At 40.3% G+C, this 16,264-nt stretch overlaps 1 protein-coding gene across 2 annotated transcripts in view; it reads right to left on the reverse strand.

Annotated features, from left to right (window-relative positions):
• Positions 1-16,264, reverse strand: part of shq1 (SHQ1, H/ACA ribonucleoprotein assembly factor) — a 79,062-nt gene that overhangs the window by 20,040 nt on the left and 42,758 nt on the right. For both annotated transcript variants that reach the window (XM_036571545.1, XM_036571544.1), the window contains exon 10: positions 1,840-1,963. In XM_036571545.1, the coding sequence (XP_036427438.1) occupies positions 1,840-1,963 (124 nt within the window). The remainder of the gene's footprint in view (positions 1-1,839; positions 1,964-16,264) is intronic.

Consider the following 16,264-nt stretch of genomic DNA (forward strand, 5'->3'; position numbering starts at 1 on the left):
TTTGCGTCGCTTGGTATTTCACAGCGGATGCGACACGCGGCGCAAAGCAAGAGCCGTAGCTGTTTGTGTTGCGTTTTCACGTAATATAAATGTCTGTATTGTCCATTTATTACTCATATAAGCTTCATGTAGATGACAAAGAGATCAACAATAAAATCTTGACTAGCTGCCATACCTGTTGGTGGCTTTCTCACCAGGTGATGTAGCTCTATATGAAGAGGAGGAAATGCCTGGGTGTTCACAATATTAATCTACTCAAGGGATTTCAGTCAACCTGTCAGAGTTAAAACTAGATTTGTTGATTCATTTATTAGCCTAGACTGTATATTACAGCACAGACGTTGCATTTCTTTACTGTTTCTGCATAGAAACTACTAGCATGCCGCGCAGCACTCATCAAAAATAGACCCAAAGCGTCTTCTTGCATTTCACCGCCGCGGTGCTGTGAGGCCGCGAAAGGCTAAATTGATTAATATAGAAGCATATTGTGTGCGCGGCGCAGCAGTTACTGCGTCTGGTGTGAAATGAACTTTAGGAATTTGTATAAAACAGATTCATGTTTACTACATTAAAAAATATACATATAGTATTTTATTTTAAAAGTTCATTTGTCACAGAGGTTTTGGTCACTGCTGTTATCAGGACTCTTATTTTACATTTTAACACAGTGTTTTCAGTTCTACTAAACTGCCTCTTTGGGTCGAGGCTCATCAGAGAGGAAGCATCTCCAGGCATGAGAAGGCGAGTCACACTCGCTCACTATATTTCATAAATGTATTAATAATTTTGTTTATCAGGCAGCTCATAACTTCTATGTGCCACCGGTGTTCCATGCTTTAATGGCTGAGTAATTAAAATTTTTTCGAAATAATGCCTAATATCATTTTTATTACTAATTTTAAATAGTTCACAAGGTCACCTGATCAGCTAAAGAGTCAGCCAGTTTACAAAATCCTCAGTTTTAACCAGAATGTCAAATAACACCAGTGACTGTAAAACATGTTTGGAATTAAGCTCTCATTTTTGCATATATGATAATAGATGTTAATGGACATATTAAGTTTACTCAGTTTTGGGATTGATTTTTTTTTTGTTTTTTTAATGTATCCACCTGAATTCCCACTCCAAATGGAGAACGACTCAGGCGTCATTTAACAACAAAAAGATAGAGATGGATGTCAGTACAGAGCAAACTCTGCTGAAACTAGACGTCAGTGTAATAGCAAAAGGAGCTGGAGTTGGGGGTTGGGGGGGGGCGGTGTTTGTCCTCATTAGAGCCAGAGCGAGGGATTAAGGGATGAATGGAGAGAGAAAGGCAAACTTTCAGGGTGAAGGGCAGGTCACGTTAAGGTCTCGACCCTTAACCTGAACCCTAACGCTGTTTGAAAAGCACTCAACGGTTCTAATGTGACAGAATCCTGCTGCTGGGCGAGGATGAGGGGGGGGGGCGCAGAGAGACAGAGAGAGAGGGAGGAGGACATAGAGAAGACATAAAGGGGAAGAGAGAGAAAAAGAGAATGAGGGAGAGAGAAAGAGAAGGAGAGGGAAAGAAAAAGAAAGAGTGGGAAGGGAAAGAGGAAGAGAAGAGAGAAGGGAGAGATAAACAGAGAGAAAGACAGAGAAACAGAAGTCGGAGATAGAGAGAGAAAGACTGGGAGAGAGAGAGAGAGAGAGAGAAGGAGGAAAAAGGGAGAAAGGGAAGGGGGGAGAGATGAGAGGGATGCCCAAAGAATGACAGAGACAGAAAGACAGATGGGGAGGGAAAGATGGACGGAGAGATGGAGGGAAGAGGGAGAAAGAAAGAGAGAGAGCAAAAGAGAGCGAGAGTGTAAAACTCACCACACTGGAAAATGTGAGCGGCGTCTTTCACTGCGGTGGTGATCAGAGAGAAGTGGCGGTACAGCGGGTAACACAACACCCGCCTCCCGAAAGACACCAGAACCTCCTGCACCGAGTGATACGTCTGAAACACACACACACACACACACACACACACACACACACAACCACACACACACGCACACACACACACACTTTCTTATTTGGTTTCCAAAAGAAGACAATATAATAAAACGATCCAAATACATACGAAAAGAGTCCAACACAGCAATTAGTCCATCAGCTCTTAACAGCTGGTCCATTTCGTGGTTGAAGGAAATCTCCTCCAACCAGTCATACAGGCCACCATGGCTGAAACAGAGCAGCACTTTGCCTTCGCCTTACAATGGCCTACAATCCGCTGTCAAGCACTGCAAATACTAATAAACATGCCCAGAGAGTACGACAACAAATCAGCATCAGCATGCTGCACATTGCACATGTTTACAGGTATGACTGTGTGTGTGTGTGTGTGTGTGTGTGTGTGTGTGTATGAATGAGTGATGGTAGGAATGCTTGTTTTATTTTATGTTATTTTATTTTATTTTTATTTTATTTTATTCACTACATGTAATTGTCTGTCTGATACTGTGCACTGTGAGCTCCTGTAACCAAAACCAAATTCCTTGTATATGTCAGCATACCTGGCCAATAAAGCCTGATTCTGATCAGAGTTTCCAACAGCAGCGATCAGCAGCTCACACTTCATATCAAAACAAAACCTCGTATCTCCATTTTTATAATTTTTCAGTTTTTGTCATAATTTGAAAATGTCTGTTGACTTTTACGTTATGGGTAAATCTCATGATGAATGGACCAAAAGAAACGGCCCAAAATTACTTAGAAAAAAATTCTGGTTCCACTGACATTAAGAGTGAAGTATGTTTTTTCCTTCTCCTGTAAAGTTTCCCTTTCGGGGATACAAGGTTTTGTCCTGACAGCTGCGATATGTTGGATCCATATATAAACCAAAAGGATATTCAGTCTTAATTACCAGCACTTTCCTTTGTCCTGTGTCAGGGCTGTTGGGTATACTGATTATTTGTGTTATGCTGACATGAAGTGCTCGTAAACGTGTCTTTCTCACAAATATGAAATATTTTTGTCACCATCAACTACATTAGTATCTGATTATTCCACTGATTATTTTGACTCTTAGTCAAGTGTCTAAAATAATGAAACTAGGAAGCCTTTAAATACACTTTAACAGTACAGTCACTCTGTGGTCTGAGAATTCATCTCTTCCTAAACCTACACTAACACCTTTCTGCACTCGGTCACACTTCACTTCTCAACCACCACAGCATCTCTTTAACTCTCTGCATCTCTGTACATTACTATTCACTTTTCTCTTACAATTTCCAAGGAGATACAGGAAATATGATTAAAAGCTACAGAGAAACTGTGACTCCTAACAACCACCTGGAAGACCTGGTAGACACCAAAACTGTCCCCATCAGATAAACAGCACTTAAAGCTTTCATCTCTGAGAGAGGAGAAAATCAAGCTGCTTCAGATCTGAAAACATCCACAGGTGTTTCTGTCCATCCTTCCACTGTGAGAAGACGACTCAGCGCTGTGGGTCTGAAAGGATGTGTAGCTGATCAAGAAGAACCTCACTGAGAAAAGGAGACGGACACATCAAACAAAGAAGCTGAACGATGGACTGACCGCCCCAGAGTCCAGACCTCAACACCACTGAATGTGTTTGATTACTTCAGAAAATGATCAACCAGCTTCTAAGACTGAACTTTGGAGGTGTGTCTGCAGATTCTTTGAGGAACTGAAACCGAAAAGAACGGAAGCTGGAATAAAGGCAGAGTGGACACACTACATACTGAAAAACATCTGCTAAACATATGTTTCTGTCCTACTGCTTAAAAAATTAATGGCCTATACTTCATAGCTTACATACGTATATGCTTTATCAGAACATATTCATTACTTTCAATAATTAACTAACATTGTTTTCACAGTGTGAATTCAGGGCTCACATGAATCTAAACGTGAATAATAGCGTAATTTCCACAGAGTGTAAATCTAGGGTGCATATATGAAGATACATGTAAAGATGAACAATTTTGGACATAAGATTTTGAAAAGAATATCAGCTGAAATATAATGGAAAACACACTTATTTCTCTAATTAAAGTGGTATTCGTCATAATATAGCACTGATATTTTCTTCCACTCCAAACAACGTATATCATGAAAAAGAAAGACATTTGCGAAAATGGTTTATTAAAGCAATAAGCCACTAGAAGCTGTGAGTTACTGCGATTTTATCACAGGAAGGGTGTTCTCCATTTCCTGTGATAAAACTGCAGTAACGAACAGCCTCAAGCGACTTAGTGCTTTAATAAAATGGCAGCCAATGGACCTCTGAAAGAGGAGGACGTTCCGTCGCCCATCGCTGTATCTTGTGGTCATTTCATGATTTTTTTTCTTTTTTTTTTTTTTTACATTTTGTCGTATAACAATGAACACATGATTACACAGCAATGTTTACTGCAAAAACACTAGCTTTATAAGTACTTTTTGGTCACCAAATTACCACCATGTGTCCTATTTAGCACCAAACCAGTGGCGCCCTCTTCTCACGCTGGGGCTGAATCTCAAACGGCTCCCTGCTCCCTACATAGTGCACTACGTAGGAATTTAAATACTGGATCCTGCAGCACAACAGTGAATAATATAGCTAAAAACAGCCACATCCACACTCGATAAACGATGCACTATTTGGCTGTAGAGACTAGAATTTCTAAACTTTCATAGTTAGCTCACTATGTAGGGAGTCACAGCTGTTTGGGATTCAGCCTGGGTTTGACACGACTTCTGACCGAAACACGAACGTTTGAATTGTGTAATTTTTAGACTTTTATACTTTCGTTTTACAGTTAATCACACCATAAGTACTTTAATTCAAGCCTGTGATATTAATGATGGAGCTGTTTAGGTTGTTGGCTCTTTTTGCCTGTTAGCCAGCTGACCAGCCTAGTTCTAGTTAAGAGCATAAGTTGTCAGCTCCTCAGTTTAAACCAAAAAACCAGGTTCTTACTTCATCAGTATACTCGGTGGTCCATGTGAGCAGCATTAGAGTCAAACATAATTCTATTAACAGCACAAGGGTTTTTTGTGCTGTGGCGCAGTGATACAGAGGTCAGTTGTTGTGAGGTGGTCATAGGTCTGCGTATATTGTGGATTTCACAACGGCTTCGAACGCAGCTCAGCCAATCAGATTTTAGGACAGGAACTATCTGTTTTATAAAATGTGTTTGAAACTAATGAATGTGTGTGTATGTATGTATAAATCGCTGTTGTTGGAAGAAAAACTTGTATCTTGTTTTTCAGTTTTTTACATAATTTGAAAATGCCTGTTGCCCTTTATATTGTGTGTAAATCTCATGATAAATGGACCCAAAGAAACGGCCCAAAATGACGTTGAAAAAAGTCTGATTACATTGACTTACATTGAAAGTAAAGAAAGTTTTTTCCTTTTCCTGTAAAGTTGTAATTTTGGAGATACAAGGTTTTCTTCTAACAACAGCGATTTTATATATATATATATATATATATATATATATACACATATGTAGAGAGAGAGAGAGATGAGTTATGATTTGACTTTTGTCTTTTAGGTTACATGTAATGTAAAGAATGAAAACCCTGCATACTGCCAACCAATAAATGCTGATTCATCAAAAAAGGTACTTTTTAAATCTGAGCAGTGGAGTTTAATCGAGCAGCTGTGACAGGCCTGACCCACCACAGACGTTTCATACTTTTATACTGCTGCTGTGAATCCACTCACCTAACAGCCATCATCAAACTCCAGTGGTCAATAAAACCCTCTAGTCATAAGTTTCGATGAGCCCCTCGCCTCCTCGCTCTCTCACTGTCTCTCTCCCACAGAACCCCTTACTTTCAGCCACAGCAATTAGTGCACTAATTCATCCTAACGACCTGCCGTTTTACTGGAGGGGTAAACATAAGAGCAACTCTTAAACAGCTTCAGAGATCATTCTCCAGCCATTAAAACTGCCGCACTTTCAAATCCAGCATCTTCTACGAGCTCGCAGATGGTGAAAAAATGAAAAAAAAAGTGCTTTGGGAAAAGAAAATGGGATTTGTCTTTGTCTTTCTCCCTCCCGCGCTCCTCTCTTCGCTCAGCGGCTTGTTAAGAATGCGCCCCGAGTCATCGTAGCGTGTCATCGTAGCTCATGCGCTCCCCCAGGCTATTAAAAAGCAGTGTAAATAAACCAGCGGCAGGAGGGTGAGCCGACCGCGACGGGTTAGGAGGCAACATTAGTCAGCCGGAATGGAAGGAGGGAGGGAGGGAAGGAGGGGGGAAGAGAAAGAGATAGAGAGACGGAGGGAAGTTCTTTGACAGCAAGAGGAAGAGAGAGAAATCGAGGGAGCAATAAAGTAAGAGAGAGATGGATAGTCTGAGAGATAAGGAGAGCGACGGAGGGAGATGAGAATAGAGATACAGAGAAAGAGGGAGATAGAGAGAGAGAGGGAGAAGAGGGAAGGGGGACGAAGGGCGGCAGAGAGGATGTAGGCAGCTGGAGGATGTCATTAGCAGGTCTCCATTATCAGTCTGGCAGCGATGGCCGTGTCGGAGCAGAGCGCCGAGAGGAGGGTCGGGTTACTCACCCTCACTGTCGCACTCGTCGTGCAAATGGGAGGGATTAAGGGTGGCTGCTCTCCTGGCTCGGAGACAGAAAACACACACACATACATACACGACTGTGCAAAAGTCAGAGACCATTCATTTATTTAATTTCCTGTCAAAACAGCCGTTAAGCAGAAGCTCTTTCTGAGGAGATTAGATTTAAGATAATCCACTTGCTTAAGGAAGGAAAAAGTCAAAGGAACATAAGTGATTAAAAGTTACAGAGAAAATGTGGCTCCTAACAACCACCTGGAAGACCTGGTGGACACCACAACTGCCCCCATCAGATAAACAGCACTGCTTCAGATCTGAAAACATCCACAGGTGTTTCTGTCCATCCTTCCACTGTGAGAAGACGACTCAGCGCTGTGGGTCTGAAAGGATGTGTAGCTGTCAAGAAGAACCTCACTGAGAAAAGGAGACGGACACACCAAACAAAGAAGCTGAACGATGGACTGACCACCCCAGAGTCCAGACCTCAACACCACTGAATGTGTTTGATTACTGCAGAAAATCATCAACCAGCTTCTAAGACTGAACTTTGGAGGTGTGTCTGCAGATTCTTTGAGGAACTGAAAGTGAGTCTCCTGAAAAGACTGGAAGCTGGAATAAAGGTGAAGAGTGACTCACTGAACACTGAAACATCTGATATTATATTTAGCTGCTGAGGCTTCTGAGTAAATTTCTATTGAATGTCTGTTTTCTGCTGTTTTCCTGACACTGAAAAATGATAATAAGAAGAAGAATATTTTGTACTTAATGGCTGTTTTGACTGTGAATTAAACACATGAAAAGTAGTCACTGGTACTGTACACACAACTTTCCATTCATCCATGCAAACGGTACCAGGCAAAAGCAACCACTCTTAGCCAGAGGTGTGTTTACTCAGTTCTACTCCATGATTATTCGTTATTATGGATTAATACCACAACACAGCCAAAGCCAAACATCCCACAAATGAGCTTCTACGGAGGAACGCACAGCATCCAGAATCATAAAGGGAGTACAATTACACTTACAAAATGATCTGATAACTGCAGAAAATCAAATTATGGCAATAATCAGTTCAGCACATTTACAAGCACTTAAGAAATCAGATAACAGAAGAAGGGACGACCTACACGAGTCATTCAATAATTCGATTTTTTTTTAAAATGCACAGCACATGAACCTCTGCTGTGCATTGAAGAAGCTGGAATTGATGTAAAATTATACAAACAGTCATTTAAAATAGTTTGGTCACTTGTTAAATTTTTGTTTTGTTGATTTTCTAGGTTGAAGTAGATACACATCCTCTACAGAGAGCAAACACCTGCACATTTTAATGCACAACTGCTGCTTATTAGCTGAATTTAAGATGTTCTTGCCTATGCACATGTTCTCACACTTCAAATTCAAAGGGGTTACGTCTCTGTGTGTGTCATCTGCTTCTGATTGGTTTAAAAGAGCAGTTTAGGGGCTCCCGAGTGGCGCAACCGTCTAAGCGTTGGCCCTATCATCAGGAGATCGTGAGTTCGATCCCTGGCGATGCTACAGCCGTCCGTAGCCGGGAGTCCGAGAGAGCACAATTGGCCTCGCTCTCTCTGGGTGGGTAGGATGGCCCCTCCTTCTCCCCCCATCACTCAGCGCGATGCTAGTCAGCGCAGGCGTCTGCTAGCTGACGTAACAGATCTGGCGGTTGGCGCTTTCCTCCGAGCGCGTTCGGCTGTCCAGTGACGTTGCGTGAGCGGCAGTTCGAAAAGAAGCAGTGGTTGGCTTCACAGGTCTCGGAGGAAGCCTGTGTTAGCCTTCACCCTCCTAGTGTTGATAGTATCGTGTGATTGGGGGAGTCCTAACTAGCGGGCGGAATTGGAGACGACTAAATTGGGGAGAAAATCAGGTATTAAAAAAAAAAAAAAAATTAAAAGAACGGTTTAAAATTCATAAAAAGTAAAAAAATGGTGAGCAAATTTGCGTTTCCATTTACGATGTGAGGTTACTTTTGGTGTAACTTTTAAGAGAAGAAAATGGAACAAAAACAATCCAATCAAAAGAAGTTACATCAGGTTAGTGCGACATTCTGGTTACGCTCTACTGTAGGACAGTGTTTATAAGAGCACACTGACATAAGCTCTTCAGCACACCTGACACAACCCTACACGAACATTTATAAACACTTATTCCGACAGGTGTCCTTTATCATCTAAAAAAAAAAAAAAAAATCATTTTCCAACTTTGAATTTTGGACTAGAATGACAGACTGAGCAACTCGGTGTGTGTAACAGTGACGTAATGATGATTAAATGACAGACAGCCACGTCAAGGTGGTGGAACAAAAGTGAGAATTTTCACTGAGTTACCATTTATAAGATTTAAGCTGTTACATCATCAGCATTGTTACTGTGATGCACTAAGCTACAGTCATTATAACATCATCATTTCACCCAAAAACACCGGGTTGTTGTGTCACAACAACCCAACATCACATAAAATCAAAGTCACCTGACACTGATGTTATGTCAACTTGACATAAAAATCAGCCTCTATAACAGACATTCTAGAGAAACCTAGAGTCAGAATAAGCCTTTATAAATTATTTAGGTTTATGTCAGATGTCACAACGAGCTTATGTGTCACGTAGCCTCATGAACACTGCCCTACAGTACAGTATTAACAATTCCTTCAGTACAGAGAAGCAGCACTCTGGAACAATGAGCTCATTAGCTTTATTAATCCCAACTTAAAGGGGAATTCCACCAAATTTGTCAAGATTTCTGTATATTTCAGTCATTGAGACGTAAACAAAGTCATTCAGAGTGGTTTGATGTGAAGTGGTTCATGGTCAGCAACTTAAATATAGCCATTTATTTATTTATTTACACATCTTCTGAGTTTATATGCAATCTTGACAATGGTAAAAAGTAGTAAATTGTTAGTATACCTCTCTCTGCTATGCATGGATTAAAAAATAATAATAATAAAAAGTAGGCCAAAATCTACTCAGCACTACTGCAAAACAATGTCTCAGATGCCTGATCCCTTATTTTACCATTTCATGTAATAACTTTCTGTGAGGAGCTTTTACAGGCATTAAACTCTTCAGACGTCTCATTCCCACCACAATTCTGACTCTAAGTTTCTCTATAACGGAGCATTTTACACCAAACCACTCTGCTTTGCTTACACCTTAACTATTTAACTACGCAGAAATTTTAAAAATTGCTGAAACTCCCCTTTAAATATCAGATACAGAGACAATGTGATATTTTTACTCTGCAAATATCATGATAATGACTTTCAGCAATATCACTTAGGCCCCCCTCTAAACACACAGCATTAAAGGAGAACCATCCATTCACCCAGTTCTCACTCAGACTTCCTTCAGTTTCTGCAGTGCACAGATCTTATAACACACACACACACACACACACACACACACACACACACACACACACACACAAGACCCTGGCTAAGAACGGAGCTTTTAACCAATAAAATCTTTAAGCGCTCCAAGAATAGGATCATTTTGTAAGAGTCTACAATCCGGCATCTAGTCAGACGTGTCTGGATCGATAGCTTCTTAAGCTTCTGTCCACAGGAGCTCTCAGCTTCAAAGCTCTACGAGTCCAGGTCAAACACAGCAGAAGGAAATATTCAGGAGCTGATGTCTATCACAGTCAAGAACATGGATTTCTGAAATACCTGAACAACAGAGATCTGAAAAGCTATTACTTGTCTTTATTCACTGCCGTATCCATGCTCCGCCTGTCTTTAGCAGCTACAGTTACAAGGCTGGAAAAGCTTTACACAACGCTAGTAAAACCAAAAAAAACCTATAAACCTAATTAGAATTTGTAGAAATATTTATTTACAGTTACTATATAATGTGTTTCTGGATGAAACTGCTGTACTACGACTCTAATAATGAAAAGGCAATTACACATTTGCCACAGTGCTAACTGTTGGCTTGATTGCGCAACAAAAAATGACATCCAATTTATACTAACAGCAGAAATGCCAATTTAGTCAGAAGCATGTGTGTGTGTTGGGGGGAGGGGTTGATACTGGAAGGACATGCAGCAAGGTAAAAGTAAAACTAGGCAAAAAAGTATGCTTACCTTTACTATATTTTCATGACTTCCAATGCTTTATATACCAAAAAACACAAATAATAGCATAAACAGGAATAATTACTTCATGTATTTTCTGATACATATTCAGCACAGTGATTCAATTCTCTATCACAATGGCAGCTTGTTTTTCCTTCCATTCTTTCCAGTTTTTTTTACTCTTTCTGAGATATTCTCGGTGTGGGAAAGTTTATGGAACAGTGATATCTATGGAAAGAAGTAGTTCTCCAAAATTGTGTTATCAGCAATTTAAACTCTGCACTTTTCTTGACAACCACTCTGCAATCCCTCAAAATTATCTTTCACAATCTTAAAAACATATGAGGACATTTCCCCCTGATTATACTGTGACCTCAAACGCTTACAAAATAAATATCATATGAAACTAGAAACGTGCATGTCCTGCGCAGCTTAAATGGTTCCCACTTTCTGCTAGGTTGTTGCTAGGCAGCTACTGTGGCATCCCAGGTGGTTGCTAAGGTGTTGCTAGGCAGTTGCTATGGTATCCCACGCGGGTGCTAAATCGCTGCTAGGCAGTTGCCATGGTGTACGGGGTGTTTATTTAGTTGTTTGTAGTGAGTTGCCATGTGTTACCTACGTGTTGATGAAAATGAATGGGACCGCATGTGAGGAACAAGGGATGAAAAAACTACACATAGAGGAGTGCGGGATGGTATGGTATCCGCAGTAGAGTTTGAGGTCCTACCCACAGTGAGTACATGTAGTTTGGTGGATGTAGGGGAACAAAGTAATAGAGTTTGTGTGGTGGCCAAAATGAATAGGACTCTATGGGATAAACGAGGGATGGACGACAAACAGATGAGTGCGGGTCAGAACAACATTGAATTTGTGCTTGGGGGCCTGCCCTGAGATAGTATATGTGAAACGGTGTCTGTCGGTCAAGCAGAAGTACAGTAGATAGTCATGCAATTTTTCACCCCACTCATTTCTATGGGAAAAAATTGGAATTTAACAAAGACTGTATGAAAAGCGCACTTCCGATCAAAAAGCTGTATACAAGCCCAAATCACACAATCAGACCAGACAATCTGGAGTTGGAACGGTGTTGATATCTGAAAAACTCTGGGAAGAGTTACGTAGCAAAATCTATCAGAAAAATAAGAATGAAAGACGAATAATATAAAAAGAAAAAAAATATAGTGAATATTCAATATTTAACAGCCATAATTAACACAGTAATCTAAAAGTAAGTGCTTTGACCAAAACAACTTCTAATTAGGATGAATGGGACTTTTACCAGCAGCTATGAAAGAAAGCATCTGGATCATGGACAGATCAATTACCTCTACTGAACCACTCAACAACTCGATTGTTCATTCAGTCATTCTTTCAGGCTACGTTCACATTACCAGGCTGAAGTGGCACAAATCCGATTTTTCTGTCCTAATGTGACTCAGATCTGACGTATTCATGGCTGTGTGGACACGCAATCAGGCTATGTTCACATTACAAGCCTCATTGCGCAAATCCGATCTCTCTGACTCGATGGTTCACACTCTTTTAGGTAAGAGACTCAAATCTGTCATTAATGTGACGAACCAGCGTCCTGAAATGACCCTCATGAGCTCATCCTACTCAGTAACGTCACGTGAATGAATCACATTCATCATCAGCACAAACTAACGAGCAGAACGAGCTTCGCTGAGAAGATAATTAACTCTGATCAGCTCTCAGCTTCATTATTAGAGCGAGACGAAGGAGAAAAAGGTGAGATGAGCTGCTTTTCCACTGTTTACAGGCTTTAACTTCTGTTCGGCGCTGCTGCCATGGTAACGCTGAATGAAAGAAGCACATGAATTCTGATCTGAGCATCACATTAAGGTCGCACGGCCATGAATTGGATACGATCTAGGACCACATATGAAAGTGGCTCGGGTCTGATTTGAAAAGATCAGATTTGTGTTCACACAGCCCTGAATACATCAGATCTGAGTCACATTAGGGCAAAAAATCAAATGTGTGCCACTTCAGCCTGGTAACGTGAACGCAGCCTTTGATCTTTTCAAATGGAACCTGAGCCACTTTCATATGTGGTCCTAGATCGGATACGTATCCGATTCATGGCCATGCGACCTTAATGTGACGCTCAGATCGGAATTCATGTGCTTTTTTTCCACTGCGCTTGGCAGCAGCGCCGAACAGAAGCTAAAGCCTGTAAACGGTGGAAAAGCAGCTCATCTCACCTTTTTCTCCTTCATCTCGCTCTGAGAGCTGATCAGAGTTAATTATCTTCTCAGCGAAGCTCGTTCTGCTCGTTAGTTTGTTTGCTGATGATGCAGTGATTCATTCACGTGACATTACTGAGTAGGATGAGCTCATGAGGGTCATTTCAGGACGCCAGTTCATCACATTAATGACAGATTTGAATCGCTTACCTAAACGAGTGTGAACCATCCGGCCAGAGAGATCGGATTTGAGCAAAAAATCAGATTTGAGCAATGAGGCTTGTAATGTGAACGTAGCCTGTGCTCCTTCATTCTTTTATTCAGTGAAGTTACTGATGCCTCCCTGCCAGATGTTCCAAACACCACCTGTGGCTCACGCTTTGAAACTAATAACACGGAGCGAAACCAGACAGGGCTGAAAGCAAAGCGCGGTCACAGTCTACAGACGATGTGAGGACAACTCCACTGAGGGTACAAACACACTCAAAATGGACCTGGCTGCATCCAAGCCCAGACTACAGTTACTATGTGCTTCAGCACATCATCCATCACCCTGAACCAGGAAAAACCCACAATCAGATAACTATAGGATTGCAGTGTAACGGATAGAGTGGTGGTTAGAGGCAAAGATGTAAGTGGGTAGGTGTAATAGTGGTGACTGTTTAATCAACAATTCTAAGTGTAAATGTGACACGAACTATATTTACAAGTTCAATTATTACCAAAAAAAAAAAAAATCAAGGCTTAAAGTCCAACAGCTGATAAATAACTAAATACTAGAACAATTATTGCTGGAGCTTGTTAATTCAGACTGAACGCAACTTGCTCTCTTTACTGAGAGATTAGTATAACGTTTACATTACATGTCCAAAAGAATCCATTCTAATGAGTGAACTTGTCTACTTTAGGGTGCAGCCATTCGGTTCAACTGCACAGACAATGCTTATTATCCCCATAGAAAAGCATTAAGCATTGGCCAATAGAATGGGACACTCTGGAGCAGCTGAACATGAGCCTAAGGTCATCATGCTCAGTGCTAAGCCTGGGCTAGAGGGGTATAAAGCCCCCCAGCATTGGGCTGTGGAGCAGTGGAACTGTGTTCTCTGGAGTGATGGAGCTCCATCCAGTGATCCAACATCAGTACCTGACCTCACTACTGCTGTTGTGGCTGAATGCAATCAAATCCTCACAGAAATGTTCCAACATCTAATACAAAGCCTTTCCAGAAGAGTAGAGGCAGCAAAGGGGGGCAAAATACCTATTAATACCCTTCATGTCAGAATAAAAGCTGGATGGGCAGGTTTCTACAAACTTTTAGACATACAGTGCATATACTTCGCACTTGAGCATAGCTATTAACTGTCTGAAAAGGCTAACAAGCTAACTTGACCTGAATACATAAAAGTACCCTATATGGCCATCCTTCACACATTTCGCAGTGCTGATAGATTATGATCCAAATCAAGATTTTTTATGCACCAAAGATCTGAAACGCATTAACAACAAACATCCGTCAGGCTCCTTCTGTCAATGTTCTGTTAAAAAAACAGTTAAAAACATATTTCTTTACTTTAGTGTTCCACTAGGTTTTTTATTGTTTTTACTGGAATATTAATATTGCTTTTATTTTCTTGTTAACTGCATTTTCATTGTATTTTTTCTCTTGTATTTATACTTTTATATTGTGCTTTTTAATTGTAATTATTAATATTTGCCTTTTCAGCTATTTATTATTTTTGTACTTTGTATTGTGAAGCACTTTGAGCTGCATTTTTAATGTATTAAAGGTACTTAATGAATACAATATAATAATTATTATTATTATAAATAACAATTATTATTATTATTATTATTATTATTATCAGTGGTATCTGAAATAGAGCCTACGTTCTTTTTTTTTAATATGGGCGTAAACTGCACAACATGAACGTTGTATTTTATAATGTTTCTGGTTTGAGTCCATTAGCATGCCATGCTCAGCAAGCAGCAACCTAGGAAAGGATTAAAGGCTGTCAAACTAGAAGACTTCAGCTCTTTTTTTTGAAAAACAAAATGAACAGCAGGACCCCCAGGCTGTAGATCCTGTTCACCCACGACTGCGTTACAAAGCATGACTCAAATTCCACCGTCGACTTCGCTGACGATACTACGGTCGTAGGCCTGATTGCGACAAAGGAAATGATTCAGGACTTAAGTAGAGGAGTCAGGGAGTCATGCCCTGAGTTTGATCTACTGACTAAAATGAGAAGTGCTATATAAATAGAGTTTCCCTTGTTTTTGTACTACCGTCCACACTTTGGAATGATAGCAAAGAGAGCTGAACCATGAAATGGCAGAAACAAAAAAAGCTCTTCTATTTAGATTCCTCAAAGTAGCCCCCCCCCCCTGCCTTGATGCAGCTTTGCACCCTACTGACATTTCCACAAGCAGCTTCATGAGGATGCAGCTGAGACGCTTTTCTAACAGGCTTTGAGACATTTCCACATATGCTGAGCTCTCATTGGCTGCTGGAGAATACCCGTTGAATACATTCACATGTGGTCATCATTCTTCATATATATTTGCCTATAAAACAAATCTCAAGCGTTTTAGCATAAGCCTATTGAACAAACTGGATGGAAGTCACTTAAACTCACTGCTATCCTGGACAATTCATCACACCCCCTCTATGACCTACTGGTCAGACAGCGATGCATCTTTACCAATAGACCAATTCAGCTCAGATGTACTGAGGAACGGTACAGGAATTCGTTCAGCGATCACACTGTACAACACCTCATCACTGTGCCGGGACATTACTGTATACTGAGCTACTGACCGGACAGGCTCACTGGGCACCAACTGGACATTATATATCTCTACTCTGTACGATGCGCTGCCACTTTGTTTATACGTCCATAAATATTGCATATTGTACTGTTATTATTTATACACCCAGCCATTCTATCTATCTATCTATCTAAATACCTACTTTATCTATCTATCTATCTATCTATCTATCTATCTATCTATCTATCTAAATACCTACTTTATCTATCTATCTATCTATCTATCTATCTATCTATCTATCTATCTACCTACCTACCTACATTTCTATCTATCTATCTATCTATCTAAATACCTACTTTATCTATCTATCTATCTATCTATGTATCTATCTACCTACCTACCTACCTACCTACTTCATCTATCTATCTATCTATCTATCTATCTATCTAAATACCTATTTTATCTATCGATCAATCTGTCTGTCTATCTTTCTATCTATCTATCTATCTAAATACCTACTTTATCTATCTATCTATCTATCTATCTAAATACCTACTTTATCTATCTATCTATCTATCTATCTATCTATCTATCTACCTACCTACCTACATTTCTATCTATCTATCTATCTATCTAAATACCTACTT

The sequence above is a fragment of the Colossoma macropomum genome, unplaced genomic scaffold (genome assembly GCF_904425465.1).
Source record: "Colossoma macropomum unplaced genomic scaffold, Colossoma_macropomum, whole genome shotgun sequence".
Lineage (NCBI taxonomy): Eukaryota > Metazoa > Chordata > Actinopteri > Characiformes > Serrasalmidae > Colossoma > Colossoma macropomum.